The sequence below is a fragment of the Spermophilus citellus genome (genome assembly GCF_964194105.1).
Source record: "Spermophilus citellus genome assembly, chromosome: 2".
Lineage (NCBI taxonomy): Eukaryota > Metazoa > Chordata > Mammalia > Rodentia > Sciuridae > Spermophilus > Spermophilus citellus.
The window spans coordinates 74,454,771-74,479,923 of NC_138183.1; the positions used below are offsets into that span (position 1 = coordinate 74,454,771).

The window sequence follows — 25,153 nt, forward strand, 5'->3', positions numbered from 1 at the left end:
TCTGGGTCTTTTATTTTTCCATATGAATTTCATGATTGCTTTATCTATTTCTACAAGAAATGCCGTTGGGATTTTGATTGGCATTGCATTAAATCTATAAAGAACTTTTGGTAATATCGCCATTTTGATGATGTTTGTTCTGCCTATCCATGAACAGGGTATATTTTTCCATCTTCTAAGATCTTCTTCTACTTCTCTCTTTAGGGTTCTGTAGTTTTCATTGTATAAATCTTTCACCTCTTTTGTTAGGTTGATTCCCAAGTATCTTATTTTTTTTGAGGATATTGTGAATGGAGTGTTTTTCCTCATTTCCATTTCAGAAGTTTTGTTGCTGATATACAGAAATGCCTTTGATTTATGCGTGTTGATTTTATATCCTGCCACTTTGCTGAATTCATTTATTAGTTCTAGTAGTTTCTTTGTAGACCCTTTTGGGTCTTCTAGGTATAGAATCATGTCATCTGCAAATAGTGATAATTTAAGTTCTTCTTTTCCAATTTTTATGCCTTTAATTTCTTTCGTCTGTCTAATTGCTCTGGCCAGTGTTTCGAGAACTATATTGAATAGAAGTGGAGATAGAGGGCATCCCTGTCTTGTTCCGGATTTTAGAGGGAATGCCTTCAACTTTTGTCCATTCAGAATGATGCTAGCCTGAGGCTTAGCATAGATAGCTTTTACAATGTCAAGGTAAGTTCCTGTTATCCCTAGTTTTTCTAATGTTTTGAACATAAAGGCATGCTGTACTTTGTCGAATGCTTTCTCTGCATCTATCGAGATGATCATATGGTTCTTATCTTTAAGTCTATTGATGTGGTGAATAACATTTATTGATTTCCGTATGTTGAACCATCCTTGCATCCTAGGGATGAATCCTACTTGATCATGGTGCACTATTTTTTTGATGTGTTTTTGTATTCGATTCGCCAGAATTTTATTGAGGATTTTTGCATCTAGGTTCATTAGAGATATTGGTCTGTAGTTTTCTTTCTTTGAGGTGTCTTTGTCTGGTTTCGGGATCAGGGTGATGTTGGCCTCATAGAATGAATTTGGAAGAGCTCCCTCTTTTTCTATTTCCTGAAATAACTTGAAAAGTATTGGTATTAATTCTTCTTTAAAGGTTTTGTAAAACTCCGCTGTATACCCATCCGGTCCTGGGCTTTTCTTGGTTGGTAGTCTTTTGATGGCTTCTTCAATTTCATCTATTGATATTGGTCTGTTCAGATTGTCTATATCCTCCTGACTCAGTCTGGGCAAATCATATGACTTAAGAAATTTATCGATGTCTTCACTATCCTCTATTTTATTGGAATATAGATTTTCAAAATAATTTCTAATTGTCTTCTGTATTTCTGTAGCATCTGTTGTAATATTGCCTTTTTCATCCCGTATGTTAGTAATTTGAGTTCTCTCTCTTCTTCTCTTCGTTAGCATGGCTAAAGGTCTGTCGATCTTATTTATTTTTTCGAAGAACCAACTTTTAGTTTTGTTAATTTTTTCAATAGTTTCTTTTGTTTCAATTTCATTAATTTCCGCTCTGATTTTAATTATTTCTTGCCTTCTGCTACATTTGCTGTTGTTTTGCTCTTCCTTTTCTAGGGCTTTGAGTTGGAGTGTGAGCTCATTTATTTGTTGGTTTCTTCTTTTTTTGAGGAATGACCACCAGGCGATGAACTTTCCTCTTAAAACTGCTTTCATTGTGTCCCATAGATTCCGATATGTTGTGTCTGTATTTTCGTTTATCTCTAAGAATTTTTTGATTTCCTCCTTTATGTCTTCTGTAACCCATTGATCATTCAGTAACATATTGTTCATTTTCCATGTGATGTAGGATTTTTCCTTCCTTCTTTTATCCTTGATTTCCAGTTTCATTCCATTATGATCAGATAAAATGCATGGTATTATCCCCACCCCTTTATATTTACTGAGGTTTGCCCTATGGCATAATATATGGTCTATTTTTGAGAAGGATCCATGTGCTGCTGAGAAGAAGGTATATCCATTTGATGATGGTTGATATATTCTATATAAGTCAGTTAAGTCTAGGTTATTGATTGTGGTATTGAGTTCTATAGTTTCTTTATTTAACTTTTGTTTGGAGGATCTGTCCAATGGTGAGAGAGGTGTGTTGAAGTCTCCCATAATTATTGTGTTGTGGTCTATTTGATTCTTGAATTTGAGGAGAATTTGTTTTGTGAATGTCGCAGCACCATTGTTTGGTGCGTAAATATTGATAATTGTTATGTCTTGTTGGTGAATGGTTCCTTTTAACAGTATATAATGACCTTCTTTATCCCTTTTGATTAACTTAGTCTTGAAGTCGATTTTATTCGATATGAGGATGGCCACCCCTGCTTGCTTACGAGGACCATGTGCATGGTATATTTTTTCCCATCCTTTCACCTTCAGCCTGTGTATGTCTTTTCCCATCAGATGTGTCTCCTGGAGGCAGCATATTGTTGGATTTATTTTTTTAATCCATGATACCAGCCTATGTCGCTTTATTGGAGAGTTTAAGCCATTAACATTCAGAGTTACTATTGATATGTGGTTTGAACTTCCATCCATGTTTGATTGTTTATCCTTTTTAAAAAAAAAAAAATTTAGTTTGTCTCTCCATGATTGTCTTTCCCCTTGCCCTCTGTCTTTACTGCGGCACTTCCCACTGATGGTTTTGGTTATTGTTTTTCATTTCTTCCTCGTGTAGTGTTTTGCTCAAAATGCTTTGCAATGCTGGTTTTCTGGCTGCAAATTCTTTTAACTTTTGTTTATCATGAAAGATTTTTATTTCGTTGTCATACCTGAAGCTTAATTTTGCTGGATACAGAATTCTTGGTTGGCATCCATTGTCTTTCAGTGTTTGAAATACATTGTTCCATGACCTTCTTGCTTTCAGTGTCTGTGATGAAAAATCCGTGGTTAACCGTATTGGTTTACCCCTAAATGTAATCTGTCTCCTTTGTCTTGTAGCTTTTAATATTTTCTCTTTGTTCTGTATATTGGATATCTTCATAACAATGTGTCTTGGCGTTGGTCTACTGTGATTTTGTGTGCTCGGTGTCCTGTATGCATCTTCAATTTGTATATCTGTTTCCTTTTTTATTTCTGGAAAGTTTTCTGTAATTATTTCCTTCAGTAAGTTTCTCATTCCCTTGGTTTGAATCTCTGTACCTTCTTCTATCCTGATGACTCGCAAGTTCGGTTTCTTAATGTTATCCCATAATTCTTGGATGTTTTTCTCGTGATTTTTTACCAGCCTTTCTGAGTTGGCTAGACTCTTTTCAAGATGGTGTATTTTGTCTTCATTATCTGATGTTCTGGTTTCTACTTGCTCCACTCTGTTAGTGATACTCTCAATTGAGTTTTTAATTTGGTTTATCGTTTCCTTCATTTCTAGAATTATTGTTTGATTATTTTTTATAGACTCTATCTCCTGATAAAGATGCTTAACTTCTTCTTTTATCTGTTTGTGAAATGCATTCTCAATGTGTTCTTTCGCTGCTTGAATTTGCTGTCTTGTATCCTCTTTAAGGTTCCATTCCATCTGTCTTAGGTGTTCCTTGAGTTCTTTATATGACCATTTTTCTGATGACTCTAGGTCCTCCTGAATATTTAGGCTGTCCTGCGTTGTTTGTACTCCTTTTCTTCCTTGTTTTTTGAAGCTGCTCATGTTGTTTCTTGTTCTGTTTGACTGCTGAGTTACTGTTTACTCCTATAAATTAGTTTGATGCTTGGGAGGAAAGGTATTTGAAGGGAAGGGAAGAAGTCTCTAAAGAGAATGAGAGTAGGCAGGTAGAATTCAAGAAAAAAGGGGGGATAAGAAAAATGAGAAGACTAAAGAAGAAAAAGAATAGGAACTAAAAAAGAAAAAGATTTAAAAAAAATAATAATAATAATTAAAAAAATTTAAGTTAAAATTAGTAGAAAAAAAATTTAAAAAATATTTTGTAAAAAAAAATTAATAAAACAAGAAAGAAAAAAATGAAAATGAAAGAAAAACCTAAATCAAAAAAAAAAAAGGAGAAAAGAAAAAGAAAAAAAAACCTAATAACTGCAGTCTTAGAGTTTGATTAACTTCTCTTCCAGTAGGTGGCGCTGTGCCCACCAGGTCAAGTTTCTCCTGTCAATACGCGGGAACCAATCACTGTGCAGCAGCTCCTCCCAGACTGGGCGAGTCTCCAATCCTGAGTGTCTAGGGCCTCCTCTTGTGTCTAGTCACTTCCCACTTTTTCTCTAGCCAGGCCCCTCTCACCACAATACTGGCTACACGCCAAGTCTGCTGCTCCCGGGAGCCCTGTTTTCATGAACGACTGGGCACACTCTTCCAGTTTGCCATTCCCTCAGACCCTAAGCTTGTAGAGTTTGGGGCTGAGAATCCTCAGCGGCTTTTACTTGCCCTCTGGTATCCACTTCCTGTAGGTGGTGCAAGAGGCCTCAGCAATCAGCCCAGGTGGGAGCGGTATTTCCGCTTGCGAGACCCGCACCACCTCTGATTCCCTCGGGCTGGCTGAAGCACTCACAAGAGAGCTGGGAGGTGCCCTTAGGGGAGAGCTGGGAGGGGCTCTTAGAGTTTTCCCGATGTGTGGAGAGGCAAGGCTATGGGATCACACACCTGTTTCAACAAAGTTATCTCCGCAGCAGTCTGATGACACGGTTTCCCTTTGCCGGGAGACTAATTCTACGGGTGGGTCCTTCTCTCCCAAGCCCCGTTTCAAACCTGTGGCCACTACTTATGAAGGCTCGGTAGGCATTTACCTTCGTAGGATGAGAAGGGCTGACCCGTTGTTTCAGCGGGATGAATTAATGCCGAGTCATAGCTGTTTGTCTGCGGGAAGCAGGTGACCGGGAGTTTGAATTCAGCGGGCCAGAGCTCAGTGCGTGTTCTCGGATCACTTGGATTTTAAATTGTCGCTCATCTTATCAGCTGTTTCATATAATTCGGCAGCTCAATCGCGCGGTGAAGCGTCTGCTCTGTGGTGCTCTGTGGGAGGCGGCGGCAGCGGCGGCAGCAGCGGCAGCGGCCTTCGGGACCCCTGGGGAGGGGGTGCGGGTTGGGGGAGGGGAGGCGGCGCCTCAGGCCACGCGGTCCGGGTACCGGACACGCAGGAGAGCGGGCGGGGTGGGGGAAAGAAGTTGAGATCTAAATTTAGAGACTGAGCTTGGGAGGAGAGACGGCTGGGGAGAAAGAAGCAAGGTGGAAAGGCGGAGAGGAGAAGGGGAGGGAGAAGGAGAAGGGGTTGATGGAGCCGGGCGGCTCGGGCTGCAGCCTTACTGCTCGCGCTGAAGTCCTGCTGTACTCCCTTCACCTTGGCTGGATTAGTGGCTGATTCACTCCACCTAGGCCCCTATCATGACACGGTGCTGGGTTTTTGTCGACAGATCTCCTTTAATGATCTTTACCTCATCTTTTCAGACGCCGCGGCGCGGGGCTCAGAGCGGCTTACTCACTTCCCGCCGCCATCTTCTCTCCAATAAAAAATCAATACATTGATTCTTTGCCTTTTTAGGTTTTTTTTTAAGATCTATCTTAAGTCCCATTAACTAGTCTCATCTTCCCCATTATTAATACTATTATTATTTGTGATCTATAAGAATTGAGTTTTGGGTTCAATCTCACACAATAATCTCCTGGACATAACATTCAAAATTTAGATGATGTTTCTACTTTGGAAACAGAATACTTCTATTTCTCAAAGAATAAAATACAAATGACATTTAAAATTATATGAAAAAAATTAAATGAGAAAAACTCACAGTTTTCAAAATGACCTGTATCGTCTGGTTGTCCTCTCTTTTTTCCCATGCCAATGTATTTTATTTGTCTGTTTCCTCAAGAATGGGAATAGATCTCTCTCTCTAAGTAGAATAGCTATTTTAGAAAATCATTTAAAAATTATCTGGCTACGTATATTCTACCTTACACACAGAGAGCAATGACATTGCATTTGTTCATGAGTTATTTCCTATAATATATACTTATAACCAATTGATGTGAAATGATTGTTGTTTTAGGCTTGTGACTGGGGTGGTTACTCTACAGTCTAGCATCTTAAAAAGACTTTTTGTGGTACCTTGGAGAAGGATTGGTGTGGGAGTCCCAGACTCACTTGTTTTGCTTTCTTTGAATTCTTATTGACTTTTTCTCTATGACTGCAGGATTGTTCAGCTCAGTTATTTCCAAACTGTTTTCTGCTGCAGAACTCATTCAGAAAGCCAACAAAGGAGACAGATTGGAGTCAGGGTCCCAGGGTCCCAATGCTGCTTCGTTCTGAACCTGTTTATGCCTTCCACATAATGGATTGCTATGGATTGTCAAACATAAAACCTGACTAAAATATTCACAGCTAAAAGAATTTGGAAAATCACTTATCTAGAGTTTTTCCTTAAGAGACGAGAAAATAGAGACTCAAAGAAAAGAACTGACTTGCCGTAAGACACATAATCAGGGTCAGAAGTTGGGCTAAAACTCAACTCTCAGTTTTCTTATGAGTGAACCATGCTGTTGAACTCTTGCTTAAAAGTCAACACCAGAAGAGAAAAATTAGTATAAGCAGCCAGGCTCTTGACTGTCTTAAAGGAGATCTTTGCATTTTTTTCTTGCTACAGTTTGGAATTTGAAAAGACTTGCTTGGAAAAATTTGCCTTGAGATGACACATGTGCATGCACAACACACACACACATACACACACACACACACACACACACACACCATGTTCATGCTATTCCATTTGTCCTATATTGGTGTATATGATGCATATAATTGTTTTAAATAAAACTCATGCACAGTCTTTGTTGTCCATTGATAGGGTTCCTTATACAGCAAGTAGAAACCAGCACACCATTTTGAGGCAGGAAATAGAATTTCTATTATTTTTCTGGAAAAAAATGAAAATATTATTTTTTTTCTTTTAGAGCCATATAAGTGAAAATTGTGATGAAGTTGAAGCTGTGAAAAACTTATATCCCAATTATAAACACTACACAGATGTTTATGATAGAAACAATCTTCTGACAAATAAGGTAAATGCTGTATCATGGTGCAATCTAAGTAAATGCACACATTTACCAAACCAGAGTAAAGCCCAGTGTGTGTGTGTGTGTGTGTGTGTGTGTGTGTGTGTGTGTGTATCTGTGTGTAGCTAAATATGGACATGAAGCTTCCTCTCAGTAGATAAATTTAAAGGCTTCGTTTGAGGGTGGGAATGTCATTGGTCCAAGGACACTTGGACAGCTCCATTAGGATGTAAATGTGCCTTTCTTTAAGTCAGCAGATGCATTTCTAAGGATCCTTTGTGTAAGAAATATGAATAGGGATATTAAATTACATATGAAAGTTTTAAAAGGGGTATCAGGAGGGCATTGATTGCATTATAGAACATATATAATTAGAATTTTGTTCAACATCCACAAAGAATGAAGTGTCCAGGCTTACAAGGAAGAATGTGCAATCCAGTTTGATGCATGTGTGTGTATTAAGGAATACATTCTCACCTGGAAAAAACTAGCTGGAAGACACATATTGAATGTTGAAAATGATTCTTCCTGAGGGAGAAAGCAGAGCTTTCTACTTGTTATTTTAAAGTTCTGAGATTTGAAAAAAATGAGTATGTATTAATCTAATAATTAATTAAAGTTAATATGAGTGACTAGAGACCTCATTACAATAATAAACCCTTTGGCCTTGACCTTCAAGCAAATATACAAACTGCAGGTAGAGTTTATTGCAGCAAATAATTTCTTTGTTACTATGTGAATGGAGATGATTCAAAAGGTTAACACTCTGCATAAATCATGTAAATGCTATATCATAATTTTCATCCTTCTTTACATATATTTCCTTATAATTAATAAATTAAACTTCAATTTGCATGTTAATTTTATTTGCACAGAGGTTGAGAAAGTTTTATTTAAATTATAATTCTGTGGCCACTGTACCATGCCTCCCAAAGGAGAAATATATTTAGATATAGGTTTTATACTGGGGAAAAATATAATCTTGAGAGTAAAGTCTTTCAAGAAAACACACAAATATTACCAAGACTGAAAATTGAAAGATATTTCATATGTGTTTGGTACCTGCTTTCTTGGACCAATTTTGCCTTCTGAATTAATGCTTATTAGATAGTACATTCCCTAATTTTTATGAAAAATGTAAAATTGGTGAGTTAAGAATTATTTGATGGGATCAAGATAGTTGCCTATATTAAAACTGAAAAGAAATAAAGAACAATTTTTTGCAGGGTAACTTTCATAGCTTTCATGTGCTGAGGAGGGAAAACTTACTTCTAGAAAGTTCTGGTGAATATAGCTCTATAGGTAGCTCACCACATAGACTTAGAAAAGAAAGCAGCAGTTTGACAATTTTCTAAAGTAGAAATAATAGAATCATAATTCCTCAAATTGGTTGGACACTCTCTGCTGTAGATCATCTCTATAAACCCTCATTATTTTATGGATCAACCAAAAGAAATGCAAGTGAAATTCATGAATTTGCAGAGACTTTTGCATTACAATGTTTTACAGGCCTTTTCTGAAGTCTAAGATTTATATCTAGGGATTTTGTACAGTTGCAACTGTTCTTATAAAGGTGGTGACCACCAGTCACAGCTTCTGTTTCTCCCTATACTATCTTGTTTTGCGTCAGTACTGATGTAAGCATTTTTGAATGATAAACTCCATGTAGGACAATCTTCTCTCCAGACAGTGATGGCGCATGGCTGCTACCTTTCTGCAGAAGAACTTAACATCTTCAATGAACGAGGAGCGTCCATCTCACATTGTCCCAATTCTAATTTATCGTGAGTAGGCAATAATTGCTTGCAAGATTATGAATGTGCATGTTGCATTTTGGCAGTCAGAAGCCTTTGTTCTCTCAGTCATTCATTCCTCCAGGATCTGTCTTATATTTATGTTTTAGTGGGACAGGAACTAGATAAATGGACATTTGCCTATATTGTAGTGGAGGAAAAGAAGAATATATAGAAGAGGACTTTTTTTTTTTGCAGAGTATGCATTTGAAAACACATCTCCTAAAATCTCTGAAATGTGCATAAAAAATAAATAATGGGAACTACAACAGAAATTCAGGATTTAGAGCCGGGGACTGTAAGAATGCACATGGCAGTCAGTGTCCCAGAGAGGCAGTGTTGACACATTTTGGAGCTCTGGAGTCAGGAGGAAGTGCAGTGCAGTAGAAGCCAATGTTCCACAGTGTGCTGGATCTGACAGGGTACTGGCTCACATAGGGCAGCCCAGGAGGGACCTTTTCCTTTTGTCATTCCCTAGAATATAAAATATTTTTATAACATAGTCTTAACCTTTTGAAAGATTATGAATTCATAAGTGATTCAGATGACTTCTGGCTTGTATCTTTGGGGAAAAAAAACATCAACATAAAAATGTTGCATCCATTTTCAGTAAATTAATAGATCCCATGATGGGGACCAATGGATACTAGGTTAAAAATTCATGCTTGCACAAGTTTTTTAAAGAAGTGATCTTAGAGAGTACCATTATAGAAGTAATACAAGAGGAAGTCAGTAAGGAATGCATCATCAAGCGAGTTATCACTATGGACTCCTGAAGTTTAATTCTTTGAGAAATCTCAGGGAGTGAGTATATAAACAATAGTGATTGGGAGAGGGCTGTTGATGGGGGTGAAGAACCATTAACTCCCTGGAACTTCTGACCATCCCCAAACAAGGGCAGAGAGGACTTTTTCTAGTAGGAGAAGTTCCTTGGCAAGGGTTGGAGTTGTTGACAGTTGGAAGCTTAGGGACTTCGCAAATGGCACAAGTATGTGTCAGTGGCAGTATGTGAAGGGGACTTAGAGCCACAGGACATTTTTCTGGACTGTTTTGAGGAGTTTTCAGATATAGTCACATGGTAGGGAATCTTCCCTCTGTAACCTAAATTATGGTCTAGTGACCCCATATGAGAAGAATTACCATCCCGTGTTTGAATGCACTGCACAACATACTCTAAATGAAAACTCATCCAGTTTTGCAAATTGGGATGTGAAGTTAAATTTCTGAAGGAAACATTTTTGCTTAAATACCATTCTCCAACAAATTTGAGAGGTTTATTGTGTGTTTACTGGAGTTTTGGAATGTGCATTTTTGAGCAGACTAGTTTGGCCTTTGCATCTTCTTGGACTTCTAAGGATGTGCTTTAGTTTCTCTTATTAGACAGGCAGCACACCTATTAAGCTCAGAGTCATGAGGTCCACAATTCAGCCCAGAAATTGTCTCTCCTAGTTGCTGCACCCTCAGAGGCAGCATTTGAAATTTCAGACCCAGATTCACCAGACTGCATCCCTTTTCTAGTTGTTCCCACCTGTCATTTATCTTGAGAGTGAAGGAGAGTAATGGGGTAATACTTTTTTCTCACCTATCATATCCGACCCTCCATAACAAAAGAGAGACAAATTTAACAAATTTATTTAACCAAAGTTTTACATGCATGGAAGGTTTTAGAATAAAAAAATCAAAAGATATAGAGAACTTTCTCTATTTTTATGCTTTGATTTGATGAAGCACGGACAGCCATTTAGGAACATAATTGGACAAAAAGGATTTGATCTAATGCTAAGAGGCTGAGTGGGAAACCCAGTGAGCTCTGCTGGGCAGGTTCTTCTTGGCTTCTCTGTGTAGTATTTTTTCCCTCCCAGGTATGGGGCAGGATCCTTTCTGAAGTGAGGGTCTTATGACCTTCTATCGAACAAAGCAGGTCAGACAATTTCTCCATGGCCAGCTTCAAAAGAGAAAATCAGGGGAAGAGTAATATTTCTAGGCTTTATGGCTTACTTTGAAGAATGGGGGTTCTAGCTTCTGATTCACTTTTGGAAAGAGAAATTTTAGTTTCTGTTTTAGTGCCAGGGATCCAATGATTTATACCCTCTAGGCCTAAGAAATTCTAGTTTCTATGGATTGTCTTGTGGAGAAGAAAGGGGTCAGGATTAGGTCAGAGGAAGATTTTGATTTTTGAGGTTACTTCTTTGGGGTCTTGTTTTCTGAGCCTTAATATGAATCACTGCTTATTCAGGGTTACAAATTGTTCTGCAAGTAGAGGAAGGGCAGTGCTTTATAATTTCTATTTCCTAATATAGATGAGTGGGTCAGTTAAAAAATACTTAAGAGCCAGTTGCAGGGGTGCAATCCCAGATAGCTGAGAAACTAAGGCAGGAAGATGGCAAGTTTGAGGCCACCCTTGGCAATTTTGTGAAGTCCTTTCTCAAAATAAAAACTAAAAAAGGGCTAGAGTGTAGCTCATTGGTAAAGTGCCACCGGGTTCAATCCTGAGCAATCCTTGTGCCCCGCCCCTCTCCCATCACCACCACCAAATTTAATATTGATAAGACTTTTGGACTCATTGTAAGGTTTAACTTCTTCATTTATTCTTTTCATATAAGTGATTCTCCACTTTCCCTTTATCTCTTGATGCTTTGTATCTTGCTGAGATTAACTTCAGCTCTTGATGATGCTTTGTACTCCAGGACTCAGATGGCCTGGTTGGACTGTGTATTTGTGTCAGCCTGAGAGATGATCCGGCGGGAAACGCCATTTTCAGTGATACCGCTTTTCATTATTATTAAGTGACCTTCCATTGTCGGAATCGCAGGGATGTCCTCTGAAATCTTCTCTCTCCACAGGCTCAGCAGTGGCTTTCTCAATGTGCTTGAGGTCCTGAAACATGAAGTGAAGATAGGGCTGGGGACAGGTCAGTATTTCACTGGTGAAAGTGTGGCATTGGTCAATCAGCAAATAACTTTTGATGGGCTGGGGATGTGGCTCAGCGGTAGCGGGCTCGCCTGGCATGCGTGCGGCCCGGGTTTGATCCTCAGCACCACATACAAACAAAGATGTTGTGTCCGCCGAGAACTAAAAATAAATAAATAAATATAAATAAATATTAAATATTCTCTCTCTCTCTCTCTCTCTCTCTCTCTAAAAAAAAACTTTTGATGCAACTAATTTGCAGATAACAGTTTTATGTTTAAGAAACATGAATTTGATTGGTAGTGATGTCTTATTAAGTATCTAACTGAATAGTGAGGTTGGAAGTAATGGGAACTTGTCTGTGAAGAGAGATGTTTCTATGACACTAAACCCTGCAAGCTATTAACCCTGTTTGTGGTTTAGAGGTTAGGCGATAAAGTACCATTGCTTCTAAAGTATTTTAAAGGTTCTTGATTTCCCCCACTCTTATTGTTTTGTCCTTCTGGCTAGGTTTTAATAAGGCTATTATAAGGTTGGATTTTGTGTGTGTGTGTGTGTGTGTGTGTGTGTGTGTTTTCAGTAACTTCATCATCAAATACTGTCTCATAAGAAAATGTATTTGACTTTGCCAGAGTGAGCAAGGTCAGATTCCATCTTTGCCAACTTCGAGAACTCTGAGACACTGTAAGAACCAGCTTTGCTTTTAACCCTTGTTTGGCCAAAATGGAACTCCTGGTTTTCCACAGGTAGTCTGATGCTCACCCAGCTGAAGGACATTCTATGTGGCAGCTGGGTTAGCAATGCACTCTTTCTTTACAATGCATTTTAATTGTTTTTCCTGAGTGTGTGCACTGCTGCTCACTTAGAAAATGAGAGTCAGCCTAAACGTCTAGGCATCCACTGTGAGCCTTCTTTAATTACTGTGTGTGACTGAACTAAAAATTTTTTAAAGGGAGCTGAAATTGGGCACAAGAGGTTATTTTTCTAAAACTTTAAAAATAGACACATAAAACGGTACATATTAATGGGGTGTACTGTGATATATATATATATATATATATATATATATATATATATATATACATACATATACACATACACACACACACCCATGGATATATTGTATGATATTTAAATTAGGATAAGCATATCTGTCTTCTGAAACAGTTATCATTTCTTTATGGTGAAAATATTCAAAATCCTTTCTTTCAGCCTTTTGGAAATATATAGTACATTATCATTATCTATGGTCACCTTACTGTGCAACAGCACACCAGAACTTATTTCTCCTAATAATAGCTTTGTACCTACTCATTAACCTATTCCCACATCTCCCTCCCCACTACTCTCCTCAGCTTCTGGTACCCACCATTCTATCCTCAGCTTCTATTAGGTCAAGTTTTTTTTTGGATTTCACATTATGAGTGAACTTATGTTGTACTTGTCTTTCTTTTCTGTTCCTGATGCTTTTGTCTTCTTGATATTTCAGAACGTGAGGCTGAATGAATATTGAAATTGACAGTTCTCACCATTTTCTGCAACAACTCAAGTTCTAGTTTATTACAATGAGATATTTTACATCAAGCAACTAATTAGAAAAACACAATAATATTCATTATTATTTTGTTAAAATTATCAAGAAAGGTATGTTAAATTAGAGATTTTTTTTCCAGTTTTACATAGAATCAAAGTAGTTAGGATTTTTAAAAATTCTAATTTAAGTCGTAAATTATTAAGATTGGGATAACATTGGGATTTCATCACTGATGTTAAAGGAAGTGAATTAGTTTCTTTATTTTCACAGGAAAGTTTTAAAGGTTAGGGAAAAAAATGGCCAAGAGTTTGCTACACACTACAGTTAGTTAATATGAAAAATTTAGCAGACATAAAAAATCAGGTAGGTATTGCTCTCAATTTTTCTAGGAAAATTCCCATGATTTAAATTCATCATGCAGTTTCTTCAGTTCTTGACTGGGTTGTATTACTATGGCTGAAAAAGCATAGGGAACATTCTGGCAAATATATTGATCAAATGTTTGCTTAAATGTGACATATTAGTGTATTAGCTTGGAGAATGTTGTTTCATTTTTGCAGTCTTTATCGCCAAAGCCACCTAGGGATCCACTATTTCCTAGATATGATGTTTATGTTATCAATTTGCCCTTTCTTTATAGAGTTTGGGAGATATTTAGCCTCATACTGTGAATAGAAAGGAAGCCCAAGAACAGTTTGTGCACTTATCTATAACAAATATGAGCAAATCTTGACTTGCTCAAATATTAAAAACCTGCAGGAAGCCTGTCAAAAAAAGCTTTGCAAAACAAGAAAAGGCAGTTTAGGAATGAGAACAAACATCTAATAATGATCTACTTCTGATCAAGAAGAAAATTTCTAAAAATTGCCATCATCCTTAGAGTTTAAAAAGACATGACACTCTGAAAATATAGCAAATGGTGGTGAAAATACAAATTTTTCAAAGTGGAAAAAAAAAACAAAAAAATTGAAATACAAGCATGTGAACTCACACTGCTGGAGAGATGGTAAATGGCATAATCATTTTGAAGAGGGTTTTACAGTTTCTTATAAGGTTAAATATACATCTACATATAACCCAGGAATTTCACTCTTGGATATTTATCCTGGAGAAATGAACAAACATGTTTTCAAAAAGAATGTTTATACCTGCTGTATTCATAAAAGCTGCCACTTTGAAATAATCCAAGCATCAATAGGAGGATAGTTAAAAGCAAACTGTGGTATATTCACATAATGGAATATTACTCAGAAGTTAAAAAACAAGTTACTTATACATACAAAACATGAGTACATCTCAAAAATATCTTAAGTGAAAAAAAAGATAAAACAAGCATATACTGTATGATTTCATATGTATAAAATCCAGGGACTAACAGAACTAACCTGTGTTCACAGAAATCAGGAAGTGGTCCTAAGTGTTGGAGGTGATATTAGGAGAATTAACTAGAAAAGGCCATAGGGAATTTGCTGGAGTAGTGGAAATGATTGATATCTTGGTTTTTTTGGGAAAGGTAGTTAAAACTGTGTATAACTGTTAATATTTATTGAACTGAATATCCAAGTACTATACATTTTATAATATCTTAATTATATCTCTATTAAAGCAAGAACAAACCAATTATGTAGGTGGATATAAGAAACAGAATTGTTGCAAAAAACAAATTCAGTGATGTGGGGAATAAAATGGAGTAAAGATCAGAAGAGGGTGTTAGAGGATGATCCATGAGGAGGGCAGAAGGCATAGTGCCAACACAGGGGCCTTCTGATGGAGGTCCTGGAGTCAATGGAACAAATAATGGTGCTTAAAGGATATTTTTTTTTGAGCTTAAGAAGGAGCTATGTTGTAAGTGCTTGCCCCATTTTATGTTAAATTATACCTGAGCATGTTGTTGCACAATATTTTAATTACAAAGAACAAAAACACTTCCGGAAACATTGATGTAGGGTGAAAAATTCAGTTGTCAACAAAACAATTAAAACAATTTTCATTCAAATGTTTTTTGCTAGCACACACAAAACCAAAGTCAAAAATGAATATGGGGGTGAAGCAGTCATTAGCCGAAAATATTATATCTGGCGAATTCTCCTTTATATATGAAGGCAACAAAATTCTCAGCTGAACAAAGCCTTGGAAAGTAATCTCTCTGAACCCCTTGAAAAAAATAACTAGAAAATCTATACCATTTATTTATTGGTGGGCCAAAATGAAGTGCCATTATGTGGGAAAGAAATAGAACAATGTGCATATTAAGAACAACTGGGTCCAATTTCTCTGCCACTGGCTGGCGAGGCTAGCCACCTTGACCTAGTGGCAAGTTACCTTGTCACTGTGCTTTAGTATTTGTCTCTAAAATGGAGTTGATGATAGTAGACACCTTGTAAGATTGCTTTGAGGAAAAATAAAGTTAATATGTGATCTTCTTAGAAAGATTCTTTTTTTAATTAATTAATTTATTTTTTATTTTTTTTATTGGTTGTTCACAACATTACAAAGCTCTTGACATATCATATTTCATACATTAGATTGAAGTGGGTTATGAACTCCCAATTTTTACCCCAAATGCAGATTGCAGAATCACATCGGTTACACATCCACATTTTTACATAATGCCCTATTAGTAATTGTTATATTCTGATACCTTTCCTATCCCCTACTATCCCCCCTCCCCTTCCCTCACATCTTCTCTCTCTACCCCATCTACTGTAATTCATTTCTCTACTTGTTTATTTTCCCATTCCCCTCACAACCTCTTATATGTAATTTAGTATAGCAATGAGGGTCTCCCTCCGTTTCCATGCAATTCCCCTTTTCTCTCCCTTTCCCTCCCATCTCATGTCTCTGTTTAATGTTAATCTTTTCTTCCTGCTCTTTCTCCCTGCTCTGTTCATAGTTTCTCTCATTATATCAAAGAAGACATTTGGTATTTGTTTTTTAGGGATTGGCTAGCTTCACTAAGCATAATCTGCTCTAGTGCCATCCATTTCCCTGCGAATTCCATGATTTTGTCATTTTTAAGTGCTGCGTAATATTCCATGGTGTATAAATGCCACATTTTTTTAATCCATTCATCTATTGAAGGGCATCTGGGTTGGTTCCACAGTCCAGCTATTGTGAATTGTGCTGCTATGAACATCGATGTGGCAGTATCCCTGTAGCATGCTCTTTTAAGGTCTTCAGGGAATAGTCCGAGAAGGGCAATAGCAGGGTCAAATGGTGGTTCCATTCCCAGCTTTCCCAGGAATCTCCATACTGCTTTCCAAATTGGCCGCACCAATTTGCAGTCCCACCAGCAATGTACAAGTGTACCCTTTTCTCCACATCCTCGCCAGCACTTGTTGTTGTTTGACTTCATAGTGGCTGCCAATCTTACTGGAGTGAGATGGTATCTTAGGGTGGTTTTGATTTGCATTTCTCTGACTGCTAGAGATGGTGAGCATTTTTTCATGTACTTGTTGATTGATTGTATATCCTCCTCTGAGAAGTGTCTGTTCAGGTCCTTGGCCCATTTGTTGATTGGGTTATTTGTTATCTTATTGTCTAATTTTTTGAGTTCTTTGTATACTCTGGATATTAGGGCTCTATCTGAAGTGTGAGGAGTAAAAATTTGTTCCCAGGATGTAGGCTCCCTATTTACCTCTCTTATTGTTTCTCTTGCTGTGAAAAAACTTTTTAGTTTAAGTAAGTCCCATTTGTTGATTCTTGTTATTAACTCTTGTGCTATGGGTGTCCTATTAAGGAATTTGGAGCCCGACCCCACAATATGTAGATCGGAGCCAACTTTTTCTTCTATCAGACGCAGAGTCTCTGATTTGATATCAAGCTCCTTGATCCATTTTGAGTTAACTTTTGTGCATGGCCAGAGAAAGGTATTCAGTTTCATTTTGTTGTATATGGATTTCCAGTTTTCCCAACACCGTTTGTTGAAGATGCTATCCTTCCTCCATTGCATGCTTTTAGCCCCTTTATCAAATATAAGATAGTTGTAACTTTGTGGATTAGTCTCTGTGTCCTCTATTCTATACCATTGGTCCACCCGCCTGTTTTGGTACCAGTACCATGTTGTTTTTGTCACTATTGCTCTGTAATATACTTTGAAATCTGGTATTGATATACCGCCTGATTCACACTTCCTGCTTAGAATTGCTTTTGCTATTCTGGGTCTTTTATTTTTCCATATGAATTTCATTATTGCTTTATCTATTTCTACAAGAAATGCCGTTGGGATTTTGATTGGCATTGCATTAAACCTATAGAGAACTTTTGGTAATATTGCCATTTTGATAATGTTAGTTCTGCCTATCCATGAACAGGGTATATTTTTCCATCTTCTAAGATCTTCTTCTACTTCTCTCTTTAGGGTTCTGTAGTTTTCATTGTATAAATCTTTCATCTCTTTTGTTAGGTTGATTCCCAAGTATTTTATTTTTTTGGAGGATATTGTGAATGGAGTGTTTTTCCTCATTTCCGTTTCAGAAGTTTTGTTGCTGATATACAGAAATGCCTTTGATTTATGTGTGTTGATTTTATATCCTGCCACTTTGCTGAATTCATTTATTAGTTCTAGTAGTTTCTTTGTAGACCCTTTTGGGTCTTCTAGGTATAGAATCATGTCGTCCGCAAATAGTGATAATTTAAGTTCTTCTTTTCCTATTTTTATTCCTTTAATTTCTTTCGTCTGTCTAATTGCTCTGGCCAGTGTTTTGAGAACTATGTTGAACAGAAGTGGTGAGAGAGGGCATCCCTGTCTTGTTCCAGATTTTAGAGGGAATGCCTTCAATTTTTCTCCATTCAGAATGATGCTAGCCTGAGACTTAGCATAGATTGCTTTTACAAAGTTGAGGTATGTTCCTGTTATCCCTAGTTTTTCTAGAGTTTTGAACATAAAGGGATGCTGTACTTTGTCAAATGCTTTTTCCGCATCTATCGAGATGATCATATGGTTCTTATTTTTAAGTCTATTGATGTGGTGAATAACATTTATTGATTTCCGTATATTGAACCATCCTTGCATCCCAGGGATGAATCCTACTTGATCATGGTGCACAATTTTTTTGATGTGTTTTTGTATTCGATTCACCAGAATTTTATTGAGGATTTTTGCATCTAGGTTCATTAGAGATATTGGTCTGTAGTTTTCTTTCTTTGAGGTGTCTTTGTCTGGTTTCGGAATCAGGGTGATGTTGGCCTCATAGAATGAATTTGGAAGAGCTCCTTCTTTTTCTATTTCCTGAAATAACTTGAAAAGTATTGGTATTAATTCTTCTTTAAAGGTTTTGTAAAACTCCGCTGTATACCCATCCGGTCCTGGGCTTTTCTTGGTTGGTAGTCTTTTGATGGCTACTTCAATTTCATCCATTGATATTGGTCTGTTCAAATTGTGTGTATCCTCCTGACTCAGTCTGGGCAAATCATATGACTTAAGAAATTTATCGATGTCTTCACTATCTTCTATTTTATTGGAATATAGGTTTTCAAAATAATTTCTAATTGTCTTCTGTGTTAGAAAGATTTTGACATAGACTAACAATTGAATACTTGTTGACTAGTATTAGGTAAAAAATCTATACCATTTATTTATTGGTGGGCCAAAATGAAGTGCCATTATGTGACAAAGAAATAGAACAATAAAATTTAAAGTAAAGCTGTTATCAGTTAAAGTAGAAATAAGATTAAAATGTGGAAATGATTAAAAAAAATAAAAGCAAAAGCCCAAAATTCATCTCAACGTGTATAATGTTAAAAGTAATGTATATTAAAAAACTATCAGAATGGCAACATAAATCAGAAAGAGGCTTCTGGGTCCTGAATACATACTTGTTTTTGAAACTGAGTGTCAGATCCTTCAGTTTTGATTTTATATTTTCTTTATATGATTTGTATGTCTTCAATGTTATAGAAATTTAAATAATATATGTTCTGCAAGAAATAACTTCCTAAGTACTAAAAATTCTTCTGTCTTCTGATTTTGTTAACAAAACCCAAGTTGTAGCGTCTGTGTAAGATGTACTTGGCAAGTGGCAGCCAAATTATAAGTGTATAAAACTTCTTGTCTCAGAAAAAAGTGAGTTGCATGTCATATTTTGATTTTGACTTTGCAATATAGAAATACGGGTTGAGTAGCCTTTATCCAAAATATTTGGGAACAGAAGTATTTTGTATTTCAGATTTTTAAAAATTGGAAATATTTGCATATGTATAATGAAATACCTTGTGTAAGGGACCCAAATCTAAACACAAAATTTATTTGTATTTCATATATAATTTATATACATAGACTGAATGTAATTTTAGACACTATTTTTAGTGTTCCTGCATTTTGGAGAGCAGCTCATCTCATGAGGTCAGGTGTGGAATTTTCCACTGTGGTGTCATCACGTTTTGGAACATTTGAAATTTTAGATCTTTTGATTAGGAATGCTCAACCTATATTAAAGATAACTACTGGCAGAATTATGTGGAATGCCTCCTGTCTAAAATAGGAAGGATGCTTGGAAGTCAAAGCAAACATAGTAGATAACCCCAAAATAGTAATCTGAAAGAAAAATTTGAAAGTATACAACAAGTTTACATAAACAATACATATAAATTCATTAAAACAAATGACCTGCATATAGCAGTGTCTCATTTTGCAGTGATGATTACCCATCCTGACTTGGTTTTTTTCCAGTACTCCCAAAGCACTCGTTCTTTGATCTCCTTGTGGAACCCAATCCAGATTCCATGCTTTCTCAAGACCCATTATTGACTCCCTGATTTACCCTGCTTGGATGCCGGTGGACATCACTGGAAAAATGGCTTCTGATCCCTCTTTGTGTTCACTTTGCAAAAGCCCAGGCTTTGATTATTTTATTGTTCCTCTTTCTCAGAGCACATACCTGGGCATCTGGAAGGTGCTGAAGAAGCATCTCCAGTGGTACAGTGCTTGCCTAGTGTGCCTGAGGCCCTGAATGTGGTCCCCATCACTGCAAAATAAAAATAAGACAAAAAAAGTCACACCATAAATATATACAAATTTTGCCCATCAATTTAAAAAATTAATAAAATATACAGATTCCTGAGTTTAATCTTGATAGATAGATCCTGAGTGAGCAGTTTCACAATGGGGTTTCAAGAGATCTTTCTAGAAGTTGATAAAGAGCCAGGTTTGGGAACCTCGGCTCTGCAGAAGAAGTACTATGTGCATGTTAAGAACAAGCTGAGTCCAATTTCTCTGCCACTGGCTGGTGAGGCTAGCCACCTTGACCTAGTGGCAAGTTACCTTGTCACTGTGCTTTAGTACTTGTCTCTAAAATGGAGTTGATGAGAGTAGACACCTTGTAAGTTGCTTTGAAGAAAAATAAGTTAATATGTGATCTTCTTAGAAAGATTCTTGACATAGACTAACAATTGAATACTATTTGACAAGTATTAGGTATTTGGCATTGATTTTCTTTATTTGAAATTAATTAATTTATTTCCAATTAACATGTAATGTACAAAATTGAAGAGTACTCTCTATTAACATGGATGAATAAGTTAAATGGATATAATAAAACTTTTCAGGGGAATTGAGTGATCCTTTGGAAATACTGTTCTGGTAAAAGAAAAGCATTTTCTAAAAAAATTCCTTACAAGTTTACCTAAGGACAAGTAAGACAGTTGAACATGAAATTGAGCTGCAATCTATAATTACTATTAAATAGGCAATTACTTTTGATCTCTGCAGTATATATAGGCATTAACAATTATATATGTCTACCTAGAAATGACAGAAGGAACCCTTAAGATATAAAGTGTATTTTATTAGCTATAAATGTATTTTACTCTAATAAAACTTGCTAACTCGCTTGACATTTATATGAACTCACTTAATAACTTCTATGTATGTTTCTTTCAAAGATAGTGTTTCAATTGAATTATGATTAGAGATTTCATTTAAACCACTAAAAATCTTTTTCCTCATTTAATGATGCCAACCAATATATAAAGCTAACTGAATCATCATTGCTTGTTTATTATACTAATTTCCCCAAATATATGTTTATTCTAACACTCTTTCTGCCAAATTATCTTAAAGAAGTAACTTTATTTAATTTTCTAAAGTTCTCATCTGGATTAGCATAAAGTTAGGATAAGGTTTTTGAATATCAAACTGTGAACTTGTTTTAAATCACATATAAATCATCTTTACAACTATGCAGGTATATTTGAACAGTTTTTGTGAGAGTTCAGAGAATATTCAGAGATGTTTCTGTTACCTTTATTAATAATTTTGGTATCGAAATGGGCTGAACTGTGGCCCCAAATGTCTACCAAAACCTATAAATATGATCTTATAAAGGTCTTTATAGATGTAATCAAGGTAAAGGTCTCAAGATGAAGTCATTCTGAAGTGCATGGGTCCTAAATCCAATGATCAGTGCAGAAAAGGAGAGAGACAGAAAACAGAAGGAGGAGGACCATTTGAAGGTGGAGGCAGAGATTGGAGTTCTACTGCTGTAAACCAAAATGCCAGGAGCCACCATAAACTGGAAAAAGCAAGGAATGATTCTTCCCTAGAGCTTCTGTAGGTGCAACAGCCCTGCCAACACTGTGATTTCAGACTTTTGAACTCCGAAACTACGAGAGAAGAAATTTCTGCTGTGCTAAGCCATAAAATATGTGGCAGTTTGTGACAGTGGCTCCAGGAACCTAATAGAAAATTCTAATTCTTATCAATGTTGATTTGCCTCTCTATAGATAAGACTTTTCTTTAAGGATATTAAAGATATCTATATCACTCAAAACAAAAGACAACCCTATGTATCTATTATTTTGTTTATCCTCATAAAGTTACTGTCTGGGCTTTGTTTTGCCTACCGCAGATGTGGCTGGTGGTTATTCCTCATCTATGCTTGATGCCATCAGAAGAGCAGTGATGGTTTCCAATATTCTTTTAATTAATAAGGTAAATGAGAAAAGCCTCAGCCTCAGAGAAGTCTTCAGACTAGCCACTCTTGGAGGAAGCCAAGGTAATGACTATTTTATTTCTCTCTCACACAACATACAACCATGTTAATTTGTGTCCTTGAATGGAGTGTGAAGGTACATGATATGAAATCAGGGGAATCCAATACACATACTGTCGAATCCCAGGGGGCATAGCCAGCTTATAGCCAGCAAAGTATATGTTCAGGTATATGGCAGAGAAATCAGTTTTTTGATGAGTTCATTATCTGGCAGAATAGATGTTTGATACACAATTGTCATAAATTATGATAAATTGGTCATTTTAGTGGATATTTGCATTGGCCAAATGCATTCTGGTTCTTTAAAATAATCCATTGTTCCATTGAGTCAAGTACTTGCTTCTCTTGGCCTGAGTAATAATAATAACCATATACTACTAATAATAACCATATACTAAGCCATAGCCAAGACTTGCTGAGTTCAGACCCATGACTGGCACCATGCAACACACCTTACTATGTTGTTATTGTACCTTCATAACCACTGCTATTAATTCCATTTTATTAACAAGGAAATTGTGCAGGTTTACACAGCTGTCAAAACAACAACATGCCATGATTGAATCCAGAAAATCGAATGCCAAATTTCAGATACTTGCTTCTACTCTCCACTATATCTGCTTATAATAATTCCCACCAAGACCATGTGCTTGATTTATATATTTAAGTATGCTAATTACTCAAAGTCTCTTTAAGAGGAAAAAGATGTAAAAAAATAGTTTGTCGATATACAAATATTCATTAGTTTTTCTTGGTTCTCATGTGTAACTATATTTTTATGAAAAAAATAGAAATCATAATTTAAGTCACTTAAGAAATATAGTGTAATTTGAATGGATGATAATGAAAATAGCATAAAGCAGAGATAGCTGGTAAGAAATTAAAATATATAGATAAGGATTTAGAGATATAGATTTATAATAGATTCCCCCAGCTTTAGACATGGATGGAGATCAAGGCCAGGAGGAGTACCCTGGGAAGAGCAATTTCTCAGCTCTTCTTTGAAGGTTCAGTTACTATAATGAGTGCCCTAAAGAACATTTTAAGAAAAACAAGTAGTGGTTCTCTTCTTTGCAGTTCTCTAAGCCTTGAGGTTTCATTTTCTAAAATTCCCAATTTCAAGCCACCCATTCTTTTAAATGTGACACCTCTCGCCTGCATCGTCATTGTATTTGCACATCTGAGTTTGAGTTATTCTACCCATCCATTTTCATGGTACAAATAAGCTGAATTTAAGTGGTGCCTTTTTACTCTAGGCTCTCTGTGATTGCCCCATCAGGATCCTGTTCTAATCAAGCCATCATGGAATGCCTACCAAATCCTTTCTGCCGCACAGTGTAGCTTTTAAAACTGTGTTTCTGGGCCACTGGGCTTACTGTTACAGAATTTCTTCTCCTTAGCTTGTGTCTCTATTATGGTCTGGATGAAATGGGATGAGTAAATCCCTGGGCATATTCTCAGCTCTGCCACAGCCTTGACACTCACTCTCATGAAGATCAAATTGTGTGTAAGCAAGCCGGGCGCCATGGCACACGCCTGTAATCCCAGCAGTTTGGGAGGCTGAGACAGGAGGACCGAGAATTCAAAGTCAGCTTCAGCAACTTAGCAAGGCTCTAAGCAACTCAGTGAGACCCTGTCTTGAAATTAAATACAAAAAAGGGCTGGGGATGTGGCTCAGCGGTAAAGTGCCCCTGAGTCCAATCCCCAGTACAAAAAAAAAAAAAAAAAAAATGAGTCTTAACCATCTTCACAGAGCCAACATTCGCTCCAAAGACAGCAAAATTGCATTTCCTGAAATGCATTTGAATTGCTCACCAGCCCAGCTGGGTCCAAATGCAACAATCTGAATGTACTTTTTATAAATTCATCAGAAGCAATTGTGTCTTTTTGGGTTAATTCCTCCCTGAACTCTTTGTGTTCTAATGACTAGCCCAGTTATTTTAACAAACTTGTGGGGACACTGGCAACTGTAACTGGTTTTCTGGCCTATTAAACACACAACAAATTTATGTTGCATACAGCCATTGAAAACTCATACTTGTTATGCTTCTTTGCCAAGGCAAAAAGGATGGTGTATAAACAGTGAAGGAGGAAAAAAATTTTACTGATTTTCTATCATATTCAGACCTTCCCCTGACAATTAATAGAAGTCACCAATTGATTTTAATATTTCTAATTATTTTCACACTCCTCTCTTAATGTGAAATCTAAAGAATTCTTTTCTTTGATAAAAGTTGTTCTTTAATTTTTTAAAAACAAGTAAGATTTATAAGTCAGTGCTTTGGGAATTGCCAAGTGTTCTGGATTTTTGCACACAGAAGTATATCAGATTTTGCCTAGCAGGGAAGATCTATCCACTATTTCCACAGCAGATGACAGGATGCCAGTGACAAAATGCTAAAAACACATGTAAAAATTGAAGTAGACAATGCTGCACCCCAGTTAACCTTCCTTGTATGTATGTGCCGTTTGCTACCTCAGTGTATATCTTTGCTCATGTTATAGGCGTTAAGGAGATTTAGAGTCAACATGTTCACTGATCATGAAATCCAACTACCTCCATCTTCTGAAACTAAGTCATAGAAATGAGAGATGTTCTTCCTTGGCACTTAATAATCCTAGTACATGACTTATAGCTTGAGATGAGCAGAGTCAATAGACGTTATAGACCTATGCCTTATTTTAGAAAATCATTCTTCTTGGGCAACCAGAAAAGCTTTGAGGTTACAAGAGATTGGTCTGTTTTCAAATCATTGTGTCTCTTGAGTTATGAGGATCTGTTCACTTTGAGAAGTGAGTTGTTTTCTATTCAAATGCATGAAGTTACGGTAGAGAGGCCTGCATTGGCAAATATACAAAAGAATAATTATTTTTTATTTATTAGAGGTTCATTTCACTGCCATAATAATAGATC

The 25,153-nt window shown here is 36.5% G+C and overlaps 1 protein-coding gene across 1 annotated transcript in view; it reads left to right on the plus strand.

Moving 5' to 3' along the window:
* The window catches only part of GDA (guanine deaminase), a gene marked incomplete at its 5' end in the record, with an annotated part of 105,919 nt that overhangs the window by 76,544 nt on the left and 4,222 nt on the right, over positions 1-25,153 (plus strand). The window contains 4 exons of the mRNA XM_081281696.1: positions 6,911-7,018; positions 8,699-8,796; positions 11,649-11,716; positions 22,096-22,242. Coding sequence (XP_081137822.1) covers positions 6,911-7,018; positions 8,699-8,796; positions 11,649-11,716; positions 22,096-22,242 — 421 coding nt within the window. The remainder of the gene's footprint in view (positions 1-6,910; positions 7,019-8,698; positions 8,797-11,648; positions 11,717-22,095; positions 22,243-25,153) is intronic.